Source organism: Somniosus microcephalus, chromosome 25 (assembly GCF_052327205.1).
Source record: "Somniosus microcephalus isolate GS21.2 chromosome 25, FLI_Smic_1.0, whole genome shotgun sequence".
NCBI lineage: Eukaryota > Metazoa > Chordata > Chondrichthyes > Squaliformes > Somniosidae > Somniosus > Somniosus microcephalus.
The window spans coordinates 28,925,356-28,943,056 of record NC_141011.1 but is presented as its reverse complement, the minus strand read 5'-3'; the positions used below and the strand labels follow the sequence as shown (position 1 = coordinate 28,943,056).

Here is a 17,701-nt window from a genome sequence, read left to right as displayed (position 1 = left end):
TGGTCGGTCTTCTCCTTGATCCGCTGCAGTCCTTGTGGTGATGATGTTCCCACAATGTTGTTAATTAACAAATTCCAGGATATTGGCCCAGCTATGAAGAAACAGCAATATAATGTCCAAATCAGGATGGAGTATGACTTGGAGATGATGGTATTCCCATGACATTGCTGCTCTTGTGCTTCTTAGTGGTAGAAGATGCAGGTGAGGGCGGTGCTGTCAAAGTAACCTTGGTGAGTTGCTTCAGTGCATTCTGTAAACCATACATTCTGCAGCCGTAGTGAGCTGATATTGAGTCCAGTGAGTTGGGCACCGATCAAGCGAACTGCTCGGTCCTGGATGGTGTAGAGCTTCTTGAGTGTTGTTGCGGCTGTACCCATCCAGGCGAGCGGTGAGTATTCCATCACATTCCTGCCAAGCCTTGTAGATAGGTGGTAGAGGCTTTGAAGGGTCAACGTAGACCTGGTCTCTCGAAGGCTAACTACAACAGCACACAGAGCCAGATTTACCTCCCCTGCATCTTCTACCACTAAGCAGCAGCAGCAAGAGCAGCAATGTCATTCTCCAGGAGGAAGAACCCTGGCCTATTTTCCTTTCGCTAACCATAAGGTGCCAAGGACAATTGTAGAATTTCTACCACTAAGTTTGTTAAAATCAGCTAACTCAGCACAGACCAAGGATACAACTGGAGACTTCTCTTGTCTGTATGACTCAGCTATTCACAGGATAAACTGGAACCGTCAGGGCAGCCCTTCATTTTGAACTCTACTAAAAATGTGATTAGAATTACATGTGCTCCCATAACCTGGAGAGTTCGAAATTAAATTCTAAGGGTTACATTTTTCTCCAGGACAGTTTCGCCATTGGGGTTGGGACAGAACTTCTACCCATGAGCATGAGCCCGAGCCATTTTCCTGGGAGAGCTTATTGGATATGCAGAGCAAACTCCTGGTGGAATCCTCGTCACACAGAGGGAACCCACTGCAGCTGCCGAGGAAAATTCAGTGGTGCTGCAATGGGACACCTGCTGCAATCTCTCTCATAGGAGCAGGAAGCTTTAAATGGAGCAGAAGCAAGATTTTTACAAATTAAAAATAGAAAGGATTTTACAGAAGTGCGGGTCATCAAGTGACAGTAAAAGGAGACTGAAAAGGGAGAGGAAGTCATGACTGGGGCATCTCCCTCCAACAAAAGGTCATAGCAGGATTCCTGCCGGTCACTGAGGATAGTGGCATCCTGGAGTCAGGTGGCTTTTGAGATGGTAGGCTAGTAAATAGGCTGGTTACCCTTGCCCCACCATCTCACCATCATTTAAATGCAGCAATGGGGTAGAGTGGAGGAAAATTCAGCTCCAAATGTTCAAAGTGACAGTGAATGGAATGAAATAACAACAGAAAATGCTGGAAAAACTCAGGTGGTCAGACAACATCCGTGGAGAGAAATTAGAGTCAACGTTTCGGGTCGAAACCCCTTTTCAGGGGTTTCGACCCGAAACGTTGACTCTAATTTCTCTCCACGGATGTTGCCTGACCTGCTGAGTTTTTCCAGCATTTTCTGTTGTTATTTCAGATTTCCAGCATCTGCAGTATTTTGCTATCGTACTAGTGAATGGAATGAGTTTGATATAACATGAGCTGGTTACTTTACATTCAACAACATTCACCCTACTCTTGATCAGAAGGACAGTAGGCTTTGCAGAAAAGGTGTCCCAACATATATATTAGAAGAAAACATGTGTAGTGTAGGGTAGCTTGTGAATTACGAGCGATGAATACACATACAATTCCAATTACATCTTTGAATGAGTTCAAAATGCATTCACTCAAACAACACCCATGAATTAATCTTTTGCTACTTTTAAATTGCAAATGTGTGGTTCTTAATCAGCTTCAGCTGCAAATATAATCTGCTCAACCCACCTTTTTCCAGTGATGGCAGAAGATTCACTTCTTCATGGGTCTTAGAAGCTGTCAGATTTACCAGAGACTGGTATGGTACTACTGTACCAAAAACCAGCGCTGAAATGTCAAAGCTCCTTTTGTTATCTCTTCAGGCTATGCAAGCACTTACCGTAGAAACAGGAATTGCTTTATTATTGCTTTAGTGCCAAACTGAAGCAAGTTTGATGAAACATTGGTGGGTGAGACACAGCTAGGTGTTAGTGGTAGTAGAAGCTATTCTTTGAGCAATAAGCTAATGATGCAATAATCTGTGCACTTAGGACAGTGACTGGCCTATCAGAAACTGTGAAAACCTTTGCACTTAAACTGGATGTGCTTTAAACTCTTCAAACAGCACCTCCCAAACCCGCAACCTCCATCACCAAGCAGGACAAGAGCAGGTTCATGGGAACACCATCACCTCCAAGTCACAAACCATTCCGACTTGGACATACAGCACCGTTCCTTCATTGTCGCTGGAACACCCTACCTAACAGCACTGTAGGAGTACCTTCGCCACATGGATTGCAGTGGTTCAAGGCGGCGGCTCACCACCAATGCGCAGCGGTCTCCCGCGTAGCCAGCTTTTAATAGGAAAAACCATAGGCGCGGTGTTCTTAAAGGGACCGTGCACCCAAAAAAAAATTAAAAGGAACATTGCTCATCAAGGACAACTAGGGATAGGCAATAAATGCTAGCCTTGCTAACGACACCTATATCCCGAGAGTTCACACTTTTAAAAATTCAATCATATTTAAACATTGAGTTAATGGCAAAAGGACTGAAATACTGAAAATTAATATATTTAACTGATATTCACTTAAGTAGGCTTTGCTATACGGCAGTCAGTCCATCCACTGGACTGTCTTACCTTGCTGTCAAGTTTCACCCCGTTAACATGTTGACATAATTTCTGAGAGAAAATAAAGCCTTTAAATTCTAACAATTTAAACAATCTGCTTACCGACATTTTCAGACAGAATTTAAATAACACAATGCTACCTTTTAAACTTGAGAATTACACCCTTGTCACAGTTGGTGAAGGTAAAGCTTTAGATAGTTCGAACACTGTATACGCTTTTGGATGGCTCTGCTGATGAATCATCCATTGTTCAAGAACTAGTGTTTCAAGTTTAAGCAGGAAGGCAGCTCTTGCAAGGAAACAAACTGCCAACCACATCTCTCATCCATTTATATAATAGAGTTGCTTTCACTGGAATCGGTTCCTTTGTTCTAATTTTGACCCAGATGTGCTAGGTGGCAGCAAAACCATAATACTGTACCCATGCATGCACAGTTGCTGTAAAGGCACGAGTGTGGCACGTGTGCAGTGCGGCACTATGGTTCTGCTCACCAATTTCCCCTAATGTCGGATTAAGTTCCATTTGGCCATTCCATCCACCTTTTTGATTGTTAGTTGATAGTGTTAACTTTGGCCCAGATTTTGCTGTAGCAGGGCATCTAACGGCGTCTGCCGTTAGTTAGACTTGTTTGTGCATGTTTAGGTTTTTAAATCTTTTGCATCATGAGTGGCTGGAAGTGTGAGCTATTAACCGCACAGCGAGGGAAACAGGACAAACAACTGTGTATCTCCTTAACCAGATTGAAGGATTAAGAAAAAAAAGAGGAAGGACAGAGAAGGAAGTGTAAATTAGAGTGAGTGAATTCAATATCAAATCATACAGAAAAAGAAATAGAGGGAAAAGAATGAGACAGAAAAGTTAAAAAATTAAATGACATTTTAAAAATCTCCAACAATTAATACCTGAAGGAATGAGACACCACACTTGTAAGAGTTAATTTTCAGTGCCAGAGGGGTTGATTGGCCATAATTAGCAATTATGTTGTTAAAAAAGGTACTTACGCTTGTAATGACAAGACTTAACTTTCTGTGGCGAGTTTAGTTCCTATCTACCGCGCAAATACAGCAACTTCATGACATTCCATGCAGATCATTGGTGAGGCAGACAGCAAAATGCAATTTTCACAAAGCTAACAGTGGAGCATCATAACTCAGACAGCAACCTTTGGATATTGGCATTTAACTGCGCATCTGCTCTTCGCCCGAAGTTGTTGTACCATTTACGCATAAATAACAAAGTGCCATTAACCTCCTTGTTATTTTGACTGGAAATTCAGGCTCATTATCTTAAATTTTTTTCTGTAAACTGCACACATCACTTTCAATTATATTTCAGTAACTGTCCCAATTTTTCTGTAAACTGCACACATCACTTTCAATTATATTTCAGTAACTGTCCCAACTCCAGTGTCTGATACCTCTTGTGACCGTGATGTGTTTTAAAAGTCTGAAAATCAAACTACTGAGAAATCCATACATGTAGTTTCTTTTTACCTGATGTTGAATACACACACTCTTCCTGTAGGGAAACACCAGTTACCCTTAGTTCACAGAACCTAAATGCACATTGTTAAAAGCCAAGATTTAGGAAAAGTGTGTAGAGGAATACTACTGGAGTTTAACCAGCTAAAACTAGACAGTTTAACAGCATGTTGCTTATCTAGTTGGGACCATCCTACACATTAAGCCATCGTTTTACAGGATTATATAGATCTGAATAGTAAGAATACCAACCCCGCAGTGACACTCCCATGTTCCATCAACGAGCCAGGCCGGCTGCTCAATCATCAACAGTACTGTGTATACCACATATCTGTCTGGCTCGGGTATCGGATTACTGAATCTGCCAGAGAAATGACTTGGTTCAAATCTTCCATCAGAAGTTGTGATTTTCAAATGTTTGATCAGGTCACTGGACTGATAAAGGGAGCACAGTCGATGTACTGTCATAGATTTTTTAGAAGATATTTGATAAGGTGTCACAGAGGTTTGTTAGAAAAATTGAAGTGTATGGGACAAGGGAAATTGTAGCAGGATGGATAAAAAATTGGTTGACAGATAGGAAACAAAGTTGCTTGGACTAGAAGTGGTGTACCTCAGGGGTCATAGATCCACTTTTGTTTTTGGTATCTACATCTAGATATTTTGGACTTGGGCATAGGGAATGCAATCTCAAAATTTGCTTATGATACAAATGTAGATGGATTGGAAGACAGTGAGGAGGACTTCAGGAAGACATTGGCAGGTTAGAGAATGGACATTTGGCAGAAGATGCAATTTAAGGTGGACAAGTGTGAGGTAATAAATTTTTGAAGGAAAAACAAGGAATGGGAGTATATACTGACATGTGGATGAAGAGAGAAACCTACATTAAATACATAATTCCCTGAAAGTACAAATGCAAGTAGATAAAACCATTAAAAAGGCCAGCAGCATTTGGGTTTTAGAAATAGCATACAAGAGTAAAGAAATAATGATAAATTTGTATAAAACATTGGTTAGGCCAGTTAGAATACTTTGTGCAGTTTTGGGTGCCCCATTATAGAAAGTACATTAAACCCATAGTGAGTGTACAGTATAGATTCAACAGGATGGTGTCAGGGATAGGAAACTACAGTTATGAGATACTGGGATTATTTACACTGGAGCAGAGAAGGCAAAGGAGATTTAACATGTTTTTTAAAAATAAAGAAGGGTTTTGATAGAGAACAGCAAAAGACTATTTCCTCTGGTTGGGGAGTCACTAGCGAGGGGTCATCAATTTAAAATCGTCACCAAGGGAGTGAGGACAGAGGTTAGAAGTTTCTTTACACGGAAGGTTATGAAGCATGGAATGCTTTGGCACAAGAAATGGTTGAAGATAGAGACCATTCTAACTTAAGGAAAAGTTGGATAAGTATCTGAAGCAGAGGAATATACAGTGCTTTGGGAGAGGGTTGGGCAGTGGGATTAGTTTTAAATTATTCTAGCCAAGAGCTGGCAGAGATATGACAGGGCGAATGGCCTCTATTTGTGTTGTAAACTTCTATGGCTCTACCAGTTATTTTGACCTCAAAGCCCACTCCATTTACCTTTGCCCCAAAGAAGTAATTCGTTGGTCACTAGACAACTGATAAGTTTGAGCCCTTGCTAGATGGACAGCAAGCACCAAGAATTCCTCCTGAGCAGCATAAAATGTGAATGCATTGTCACCATACTCCTAACTGTAGCATGGATACTCACCATACTCACCGAATGATGGTTCCACCAATTGGAAGTGCAGAGCGGCAGCAGCAATGACTTGCTTCTCTGAAATCCAATCATAGTAGATACTGAATCCTTGATATACGGACATATGCTTATATACACCTGACCTCCTGACTACCAGAAGCTGCCATCTCAAGCCACATAGCTTCCTGGTCAGCTATGATGGACATCTACCTTGAACATGCTGAAAGATCTATGCAGGATAGCTTCAGATGTGCTAACTACTTTGATGCTATAGATGTCAAGTACAGTACAATGATGCATACCAGTCACCACCAATTGCTTTATCCAGGTTCTCATGCAAGTGGCTTTGGCAAATTACAGATTCTTTGCTGCTTGCCTCCGCATGACCTCATCTGGATAGGTTGCTATGATTGTATATTGCACAAAATAACAAGTAAACTGGATACACACAATATTTCTTATTAGTGCTAGGCTTTGTCATTCATGTACAAAGGCAATGGCAGCACATTTAAACCCATCATTCCAAATGTAAATCTATTACAATAGCAGATGGAGATGAAGTCTGGATATTGTGTGACTGACAGCAAACTGCTATCGGGAGGAGAAGGTGTGAAGTGTGCACAAGCTGCAATAGATGGAATGTTGGCTGCACTATTTCAAGTGTGAACTATTACAGGATAACTGACATGTATCGTGTCATTGTGAAATTGGGAGATTAATGTCCTAACATTAGCATAGAGCGGCACAGCAAGATGATGCACCACAATACTATCAGAATATGGAAATGTTTTCATGAGGGAGCAGGAATAGATTGGAGTGTTTAGGAAGGGGCAGTGCTATATTGGGAGTATTTCAGGGAGGGAGGAATGGTATTATCGGTGCATTTTCTTTGTGCTCAAGTGAGGGATATTGGTGCCCAGAAACAAAACGGTTTCCATTTCAGACACCTAGTGCCAACATCAACCACTTCCAGGTCAGGTATAGCATAGCCATATGCAGAGTAAAGCTCCTTCTAATCTACATCAACAACATGCCCTATCTGCAGCCTCAGGAGGAGCACCCCCCCCACCCACACTGCACCAGTGTGACATTTTTTTCCATTTCCCACTCAGCTAATCTGTGGCCTCTCTGATTGATACTGCCAATTAGTGCTGAATTAGGGACAGTTTTGTGTTGTAGGCCTGTGCCCACAAGGAACGGGATTGAGACTGCCCAAATTCATTTCACATAGGGCCTTTATAACCAAATGACAGACTGACTTTCATCACAGCCGTTGGACTGGATGTGATCCCAGGTGGTGAAAGGTCAGTGTCTTGTTCACCCAATTCTCCCCATGGCGAAGTGTTTCTGACAATCAGAATAGCGTTGGGATAGGATTACGATGCTGGTTGCTCAGGTTAGCATATTATGACTAAGCAAACATTTCGGAATGTTTTGTATACTCATTCTCTGAATTAAGTGGTTCATGTTGTCTTGTTACAGAAATGTGGAATTCTCCTATCTCCTGACCCAACCGAGGAAGGGTGCTTCCCACTGAACAAACATGTCCTTTGCAAGACTTGCCATATGTGCCTGAGTACCAGCTCCACTATTTGAAGATTCCAGATCTGAGCAGAGCTGAAATCAGTCTGTGATCTGCTGCATAATTTCTCACTATTGTTGCAAATATCTGCTGCTCCATTTATGACTATTTCCAATTGACATCAAACCTCTGCACCACTGAAAGATCATTCCTCACAGTTTACTGTAGAAACTCCCCCTATGGTCAATTGGTACGGAGCCATACAAACCTGAAGGTTCCAGGTGTGATTAGTACTATGCAATGATTTCACCTGGAACATCAGTAGGGGCTCCAGGACTCCTGGCCTAGGGAAAGCGAAGTGTAAAAATTAACTAGGGTTCCCACTCCTGAACTCTACCCAATGATTTCTACTGAAAATGCAGTGACATTAGGTGAGGCTATTTATTCGTGGGTTTGATGGTAATACCCTTCATTGATTAGCCTGCTTTCATGCACCATCTTGGCTTCCAATGAAGAATGGTCACTTGGCAAGGTACTGAAAGCAAGAGAAGATTAAGTGCTCTCAAACGGAAAAACTGGTTAAATCTGCCAAAAACCAAACAAAAGGACTCCGTTCAGTATTTAGCCTAGTGTATATTATGCTACTTCTACAGTTATGTTGATCTTCACAAATTGAAGAATGATTCCATATTTCTCATGCATTTAGTGGTAAATAAATAGTTCTGTAAAAACTGGTTGCCTGTTTTAAAGTTCTTTAAAAATTCTTCTATGGCAAGAGAAACAAACTGGAGAATCTTTGACAGCAGACCAGATTGTTTCAAGGACATCATCCCCACCTTAATGCAAAGGATGATCTATTTAAAGCTCCTTAAAATGTTAGTCTTTGAGTGTTGGCTCCCATAGTATCAGTTTTGTGCAGTCAGTGGTCGCCTTGGAAGAAACAAGAAAGTAGTGGCCAAGAAAACACAATTTTATTGGGTGTTCTTGGCACCAGTTAGATGGGCTGTTCAGTGGCAGCACTGTAGGGTTGTGGTAATGTCACAACACACAAAACCACATTCTCTCCATTGTGACATCACTATTTCATGCATGTGTGTTAACCAAAATATCTCATTTGTGCATGCACAGAAATTGAAGGCCAGCACAATGCAACTGGTTTACTGCCTACACATTACAAATATAAATATGGATGAGTAGAACAGTTAGCTCATTCGCTCAAGTTTCCAGCGGTAATATAAAAGCAGCTTATGGACTGATCTAGTGATTCTAATATAAGCTTCAAACTCCATTATTACGCTTGGCATTATCTCTCCAGTGCTGCCTGATTCCAGTTGCTTTCCATGAATCAAATTTCCTTCTATGGGAGCATGGCACAAATACTTTAGAACTTGCTGCTGTACGAACTGTAATAAAGAGATTTTTTAAACAACACTGGTACCAGAGTGATAGCTTCAACCTTCAGGAAAACAAGGACAGGGGAAGCCCAGGGTTTCTCTGCACCTCATGGCCCACAAGGAAACGCAATTAAAAAAAAACTTACTGGCCCTGGATCCTGTTTGGTTTGGCCTGGTGTGGAAACCATCACTGCTTCCCTGCTCAGGCTGCGGGTTAAATAGCAGATTGGCCCTCGATGATGTCATCAGAGTCCAATCTGTGTTTAAAGTGGACCCCGCCAGCTTAGGAATAGGAGTAGGCCATTCAGCCCCTTGAGCCTGCTCCATCATTCAATTAGTCATGGCTGATCTGCATCTCAACTCCACATAGCCTTGAATACCCTTACATAACAAAAATCTATCTCAGCATTGAAAGCTCTAATTGACATAGCATCCACAGCCTTTTTGGTCGGGGCGTGAGTGCTTCCTGATTTAGCTCCTGAACAGCCTAGCTCTAATTTTAAGATTATGTCCCATTGTTCTCGATTCCCCCACCAGAATAGTTTTTCTGTATCTATCCTATCAAATCCTTTTAAACACCTTGATCAGATGACCTCTCAATCTCCTGTACTCAATGGAATATAAGCCAAGTTTATGTTTAGGGTTCATGTGGGCGTCCTTGCTACCTCCAATTTAAAATTGCAGTCAACCAGATTGGGGCAGGAACAGTGTGGGAAAGTCCCCCACTCCATTTCAACTGCCTCCCCGCCTGGTGGGGGCTTTAAAATTGCCCCGTGTGTTTCAACTGTATAACTTTAGCTGTGCAGCTTCCCTTCTTCCCAGTTATGCTTCTGGTTCAGTTGATGCTAGCCAGTGAGAGTTAGAGCTGTATGGCTTAGAAGTGTTGTACAAACTTGCACCCATTGCTGCATTGTACTGCCCTGCTGTTTAGATCGCAGTTCAACATTCCTCCCTCGACCTACACCAAAAAATATTTAACTGGTCAGTCATCCGATTGGCAACAGCTGTTGCCTTCAACACTTACTGCACTTTGAAAGTAACTGTCTGAAATGCTTTGTGACACTTCAAATGCTATATACATATTAAAGCTTTATAAACACTAGTTAGGCCCCAGCTGGAGTATTGTGGCCAATTCTGGGCACCACACTTTAGGAAGGATGTCAAGGCCTTAGAGAGGATGCAGAGAAGCTTTACTAGAATGGTACCAGGCATGAAAGACTTGTTACGTGGAGATACTAGAGAAATTGGGTTGCTCTCCTCAGAGCAGAGAAGAATGAGAGATTTAATAGGTGTTCAAAATCATGAACGGTTTTGATACAGTAAATAAGGAGAAAGTGTTTCCAGTGGCAGAAGAGTTGGTAACCAGAGGACACAGACTTAAGGTAATTGGCAAAAGAACTAGAGGTGACACAAGGGAAGAAATTTACACTGAGTTATGATCTGAAACGCATAGCCTGAAAGGGTGGAAGCAGGTTCAATAATAAATTTCAAAAGGGAATTGGATAAATACCTGAAAGAGAACAATTTGCAGGGCTGTGGGGAAAGAGCAGGGACGATAGGCCGAATAGCTTCCTGCTACGCTGTATAATTCTATGAAATGCAAGTGCATTCAGCAGTCTTTGCATCTTACATCCATTCCCTTGGTTGCAAATTCTAATCACTAACCATATGATCTTCTACTACAGTATGCAGTAGTACTGTATATGATTTTTTGATGCGTTACATATCAATTAAAATTTACAAATCTTTGCAATTGACTTTTCCATTTCCCAAAAATTATTACATTGAATCAGGAGTTGTACACAATCTCTGGCTATACCCAATCATACAGACCCTCCTCAAAATATATTTTAAGGAATTAAACAAAACTACTTCTCACCATAACTATGTTTTAGGTTGGATTACATTTCAGAGCTGGCAGAAATTTGGATTAGAAACAATGACCTAACAGAACATCTGTGTTAGATTACAAAGATCATGTGTCACTTGATACCACAACAAGTTTGTCCTTGAAAGCACTAGCAGTTTCACCTCAATTCAAGATGAAATATACTGTTTTTTTTTGAGTTTTCAAGTTTTATTTTATAACTACTATACATCAAGGCACAGTACTACAACAATATACTGTGTTACTACTGTGTGACCCAGTGAAACAGATGGAGGGACGTGGTATTGAATCATACAAACCAGGAAGATCTAAAATTCAATTTCCGGTTAATCGGAGCTGGGGTGGCAATAGAATATTTGTTCCTGGGACAAGGGGAAATTTTTTTTATCAGCATTCCTGAATGCTACCCAGTAATCCTAGCTGCAAGAGGCTCTTTTTTTATTCGTTCATGGGATGTGGGCATCCATGGCAAGCATTTATTGCCCATTCCTAATTGCCCTCGAGAAGGTGGTGGTGAACCGCCTTTTTGAACCACTGCAGTCCTTGCGGTGAAGGTACTCCCACAATGCTGACATCGTCATGGCGGTTTGGTACAACTGAGTGGCTTGTTAGTCAACCACATTGCTGTGGGCCTGGAGTCACATATAGGCTAGACTGGGTAAAGATGGCAGGTTTCCTTCCCCTACAGGACATTAGTGAACCAGTTGGGTTTTTACGACAATCCGGTAGTTTGATACTAGCTTTTTAATTCCAATTTTTTTTAAAAACTAAATTTAAATTCCCCCACCATTAGTCCAGCCCTCTGGATTACTAGTTCAGTAACATAACCACTAAGCTACCATATCCCTATGTTTACAATCGCTGAGGACAGTATTAGGTTTGGCTATGTGGCCCAAGTGGTTGGATATCCTGCTAAAACTTTGCATACATGAAGATTTCACACTTGGACAAGGTATTGGAAGGCTGCTGCTATCTGTGAAACTATGCTCCAGCATTGAGGAGAGCAAAAGGAGAAAAGGGGAGGCGGGGGAGAAAGAAAGTGAACACAGATTTGTGCTGCCAGTTTTCACTAAACTGAGCAATAAGCTGCTGTGTTTCCCCACATTAAAACAGTGACTACCCTTCAGAAGTAATTCATTGGCTGTAAAGTGCTTTGGGACATCCAGAGATCTGAAAGGCACTATAAAAATGCAAGTTTTCTTTCTTGCTTATCCCATTACCCACCAAAAAACTTAAAATATCCTTCTGACCGCCACTCATATTGGAACTATATATATATAAAAAAAAAATCCTCCCCAAAATAGAAAAGTAAACTTGTAGGACAACCTGAATACTACACGGTAAATTACAATTTAGCCCATGCTTGAGGAACCATGCCAAAGTTATTTGATCCCTCGTGTGTGTGATAAAGTACTGTAAGTAACGGCTTTACATTGTATATACTATATAATAATGTAGTGTATACAGCAAATTAAGTGATTACACATACTAGTCATGTAAAAGTTTATTCTTCATGTAGAATACTGTATAATAGAAGGTTGAGTCCAATCCTCAAAGTTGAGGTGAGTTAGTTGTTCTTAGTCTGGGTACTTGGGATGTTGCTACAATCGACTTCAGTGCTCCTTCGGGTGGAGAAGGGGGGGGGGAAATCAGCACGGTTTGCTGGAAACCAAACTTGCGTGGATGTTAGCAAGAACAGAATTGTGCTCGGTAAGGATAATTTCCACAGTTGAATGGCCTGCCGCCACTCAGAACTGCAAACCAGCAAGTCAGCAGAGGGGTGATAATGATTGGGGGCGGGGGCAAGGAAGTTTGAATATTAAAGAAACTGGTAAAAAAAAAAAAAAATCTCCTAAACATTTTTAGAACTTTTTTTGTAAATAAAAAAATCTGCACAGGATATATTGCGTGAAACCCAACCAAACCAGAGCACAAGCATACAATATAAGCAACTGCGTAACACAAGGCCAACATCAAGGCCCCTTCAGTATTGATGTATCTTAAATAGCAATAAAGGCACAATAATGTAAATGTTACTTTCAAGCAAATCATGAATGGCTCACACACTCTTCTGAAAATTCTCTTTACCCAAATTTCACTGCAACACATCAGCAAAGCAAACCAATACAACCTCAGACAGCACATTCACCATCTTTGAGTTATGCTAAACTTGTATCGAACCTTGGTTAGACCACAGAGTACTGCGTACAATTCTGGTTGTCATATTATAAAAAGGATATAGAGGCACTGGAGAGGGTGCAGACAAGATTTACAAGGATGATACCAGAAATACAAGGTTATACCTATCAGGAAAGGATGAACAGGCTGGATCTCTTTTTTCTGAAAAAAGCCTGAGGGGTGACCTAATAGCGGTCTTTAAAATTATGAAAGGTTTTGATAAGAGTAGATACAGAGAGCATTTCCTCTTGTGGGGGAAGAGCATAACTAGAGGCCATCAATATAAGATAGTCACCAAGAAATCAAACATGGAATTCAGAAGACATTTCCTTACCCAGAGAGTGGCGAGAATGTGGAACTCGGTATCACAGGGAGTCGTTGATGCGAATAGTATTGATGCATTTAAGAGGAGGCTGGATAAGCATATGAGGGAGACCTGAATAGACGGTTATGCTGAGAGTTAGATGAGGAAAGACGAGAGGCAGCTCGAGTGGAGCATAAACGCCAGCATGGACTGGTTGGGCCGAATGGCCTGTTTCTGCGCCGTATATCCGATGTAATTTGTAGCACAGTGATCCCAACAGGAAGAACTGATCTTTTGACAGATGCAAAAAATCTCAAAAACCTCCAAGGGTTACTAAAGTGTGATTTTGGACAACTTTAAAATACCCCAAATCTCCACGCGCAATTCATGCACTTCCTCCACCCAGGGACATCTCCAGAAGCAATGGGCTTCCCCAACTGACTATTCTTCACGTGAACCTAGAGTGTCAGAACATTGCCCCTCCCTAGCCTAGGAGCAGTAACATTTATTATCACTTCAAACTGCTATCAGTCAACTCAGCATAGACTGTGGATCCAACCCAGGGTCTTTCAACATTTGTACCACTCAGTTTCACACCATGTAGTGTATTTTCCAGTTGAGATTTTAGAATGCACTATTGCCTATCCTTAATTGAATTACAACCCACAGCTAGCCATTATACATTACAGAGAACTACTTTTGCATAAATAAACAAGGACACAAGTTAAACTATTTAGCATAGTTCTACTCTATTGTACATTTTACAATTAAGTGCAGTGATGATATTCAGTCGGCGTAACACACATTTGCATTTTTAAAAAGAATTGCAAATAGTACTGTCAAAATGACATTAAAAATAAAGACAAATACACATTGAAAAGGCACATCCTCAGAAATAATCTTAGATCCTTGACAACCCATGGCTACATTCATCACGTAAAATGTGCCTTTTAGCATTTTCCAGTTTACAAAATGGGCATTTTAAGTGAAAGGAAATAGGATCTTACATAAAACAAAGCTCTCAGTATTATCTTTCACCTTTCGAAAGAGTCTGATGGAAATTTCATTTGAACTCTGCTGCTTTACATTGAGGAGACTAATGTTAATATAGATTGTGGTTAGACTCATTTCTCTCTTGCTCATTTTCATCCTGGACCAGAAGAACCTCCCATCAAAGTATGTGCAGATTTAAGTTAAAAGCAATACCACTTTGATGTATGAACAAATTAGCACATCCATTTGTGAAAGTACTTTGGCACTTGGTTCAAGGGGAAAATGCAAGACAAAGCAAAGTTGGTTTAGAAAACTGAAAGCAGGGCAGCAGTTGAGGTACTATAATTAGCCTCAGCATCTTTGAGTTCGGGAAAAAAAAGTCAGCATGAGGTCCTGTTTGCCATCCAATGACTCCTGCTGGAAACTGCATGCATATGGATGTCAAGAAGATGGTTGTGGTGGTTGAAGGTCAATCATCACAGCCCCGGGACATCGCTGCAGGAGTTCCTCAGGGCAGTGTCCTAGGCCCAACCATCTTCAGCTGCTTCATCAATGACCTTCCCTCCAACATAAGGTCAGAAATGGGGATGTTCGCTGATGACTGCAGTGTTCAGCGCCATTCACAACGCCTCAGATAATAAAGCAGTCCATGCCCGCATGCAACAAGTCCTGGACGACGTTCAGGCTTGGGCTGATAAGTGACAGGTAACATTCGCGCCACAAGTGCCAGGCAATATCTCCAACAAGCGAGAGTCTAACCACCTCCCCATGACATTCAACGGTATTACCATCGCCAAAGTCCCCACCATCAACATCCTGGGGGTCACCATTGACCAGAAACTTAACTGGACCAGCCACATAAATACTGTGGCAACAAGAGCAGGGCAGAGGCTAGGTATTCTGCAGCGAGTGTCTCACCTCCTGACTCCCCAAAACCTTTCCACCATCTACAAGGCATAAGTCAGGAGTGTGATGGAATACTCTCCACTTGCCTGGATGAGTGCAGCTCCAACAACACTCAAGAAGCTCAACACCATCCAAGACAAAGCAGCCTGCTTGATTGGCACCCCATTCACCACCTTAAACATTCACTCCCTCCACCACCGGCGCACCATGGCTACAGTGTGTACCATCTACAAGATGCACTGCAGCAACTCGCCAAGGCTTCGTCGGCAGCACCTCCCAAACCTGTGACCTCTTCCACCTAGAAGGACAAGGGCAGCAGGTGCATGGGAACACCACCACCTCCAAGTCACACACCATCCTGACTTAGAAGTATATCGCCGATCCTTCATCGTCGCTGGGTCAAAATCCTGGAACTCCCTCCCTAACAACACTGTGGGAGTACCTTCACCACACGGACTGCAGCGGTTCAAGAAGGCAGCTCACCACCACCTTCTCAAGGGCAACTAGGGATGGGCAATGGCCTTGCCAACGACGCCCACATCCCATATACGAATTTTAAAAAAAGATCAAGCTCACCCATGAAGCACTTCAGGACTGACTAGCATACTGACACTCAAAAGAATGGCCACTTTCAGGAGTATTAGAAGATGATCATCACTTATAAACAGCACCGTAGCAAAAGTCAGTGCTTTCAGGAGAGAAAAGGGTACAAAAACCTGGAGAAGCATTTAAAATTCCTGGGATGATTGTTTTCACAAATGGATAAAACAGTAATTTCAGAAACTCCATATGCCACCAGAGCAAGTAGGGAAAAAAAATCAAAGTCTGTGAAATAATTCTCATCCTTGCATATGAATAAAACAGGCAGATGAGGGATGAAGAGAAATTCACTTAATCTAGACTTATCTGGTTTATCTGACTGCTCCTATTCTACTATTGTATTCATAGACTACATTTTACATTTCATTTTGAATAAACTGGCAAAAAAACTGCAGAAGTAGCAGACTGAAAATTAAAAGGCAGTTAGAATATAAGGAAATGCAGATATGCAAATTATGTATAGGAAGCAACCCATTTAGAGACGCTACATATTGCTTTCTTTATGTTTATGCTAGGACAAGTGCTTGTAAGACTGCAGCAGATAAAACATTTCCGGAGCATTTCAGCATTGTTAAACAGAGTGTTTCTTTTAATCATTCTCGATCTTTAACCCCCAAGCCGGATAACCCTGCTGCCAAGAGACTGGGCCAGTTGACTGCTTCCAGTCTCGCTTCAATGCCCCTTGTGCCCAGTTCCAAGTACTGCACAATTAAGCATGCTCTTCAATTGGACCCCACTTGGATCAGAAGCAAGAATTAAACCCATTTCGCCCAGTTTGTGGTTCCGAGAGATAGTCGTACACTCCTTTTCTTTGGCCATCAGGTGTGGAGAGGAGCAAGTAGGTCGGAGGACCTCCTCCTAGGACTGCTCCTGGGCCTGGCCAAAATGGCCATCACCTGGTCCAGGCAGTGGTCGGTCGAGGGGGTCGTTTGGCCCGACTACCTAACTCTCTGCTGCGGCCACGTTAGTGCCTGGGTGGCCCTGGAGATGGAGCACGCGATGTCTGCCGGCACGCTCGAGGCCTTCAGCGACCAATGGGCACCAGAGGGACTGGAGTGCATAATCATCCTCAGCAACAAAATTTTAATTTATTAAGTTTCCTTTAATGTTTTAAGTTACAGTTTATTTGTTTGTTTGTGTACACTAAGAGTACACTCCTTTTCTTTGGTCACCTGGTGCAGAGGAGAGCGGGCAGGTTGGAGGACCTCCGCGTCAGACTGCTCCTGGGCTGGCCAAAGTGGCCATCAACTGGTCCAGGCAGTGGACGGTCGAGGAGGGGTCGTTCAGCCTGAATGCCTGCCTCTCTTCCGTGGCCAAGTTTCCTTGTGTGTGTTTTTATTAAGTTACAGTTTATTGGTTGCATCAGAAGAGTACACTCCTTTCTTCTTCTTCCCACCCTGAATTGGCATTTTCAAGGGAGAATCTGATGTTTAGTTAAAATCCCTGAAGTATATCAGTTAATTAAGCAGCACAATGATACTTAGAAAGGAATCCAATTTCTAAAGAACGAGGGGCAGTGTTTCACTTTGTAATAGGTTCTTGTGGCGATGATTTTAATAATCTTATGCAACCTGGAAGAGAGCAGCATGATCTCCGATGCATCAGCTGCTCAGTGACTCGAGGTAATGTGACACTACTTTTGGGTCACACAAAAATCAAGGGAATCTCAGAATGAGGCATGAATAATTTAACAGGATACCCTCAAAAATTTTATACATAACATATGCAAAATACAATGCAACCGAGCTTTGTATAGCAACTGAATGGTTGTGTGCAGCATGTGAACAGCAAATTGAAAGCCAGTTATGACCAAATACACATGGTTTCCACAACACAAAAATAGTTGCTGGGAAACACTTACTGGATCTATTACAAAGCATTAAGTGTACACCCGAATGGAATATGAA

At 41.9% G+C, this 17,701-nt stretch overlaps 1 protein-coding gene across 2 annotated transcripts in view; it reads left to right on the top strand.

Moving 5' to 3' along the window:
* The window catches only part of fblim1 (filamin binding LIM protein 1), a 30,729-nt gene extending 20,047 nt beyond the window's left edge, over positions 1–10,682 (top strand). Inside the window, exon 8 of one of the 2 annotated variants that reach the window (XM_085966992.1) lies at positions 7,492–10,682. In XM_085966992.1, the coding sequence (XP_085823118.1) occupies positions 7,492–7,605 (114 nt within the window). In that variant the 3' untranslated portion in view covers positions 7,606–10,682. Of the gene's footprint in view, positions 1–847; positions 1,393–7,491 lie in introns of those variants that run through there. The other variant, XM_085966991.1, reaches the window with a different exon arrangement.
* The last annotated feature ends 7,019 nt before the right edge of the window (positions 10,683–17,701 follow it).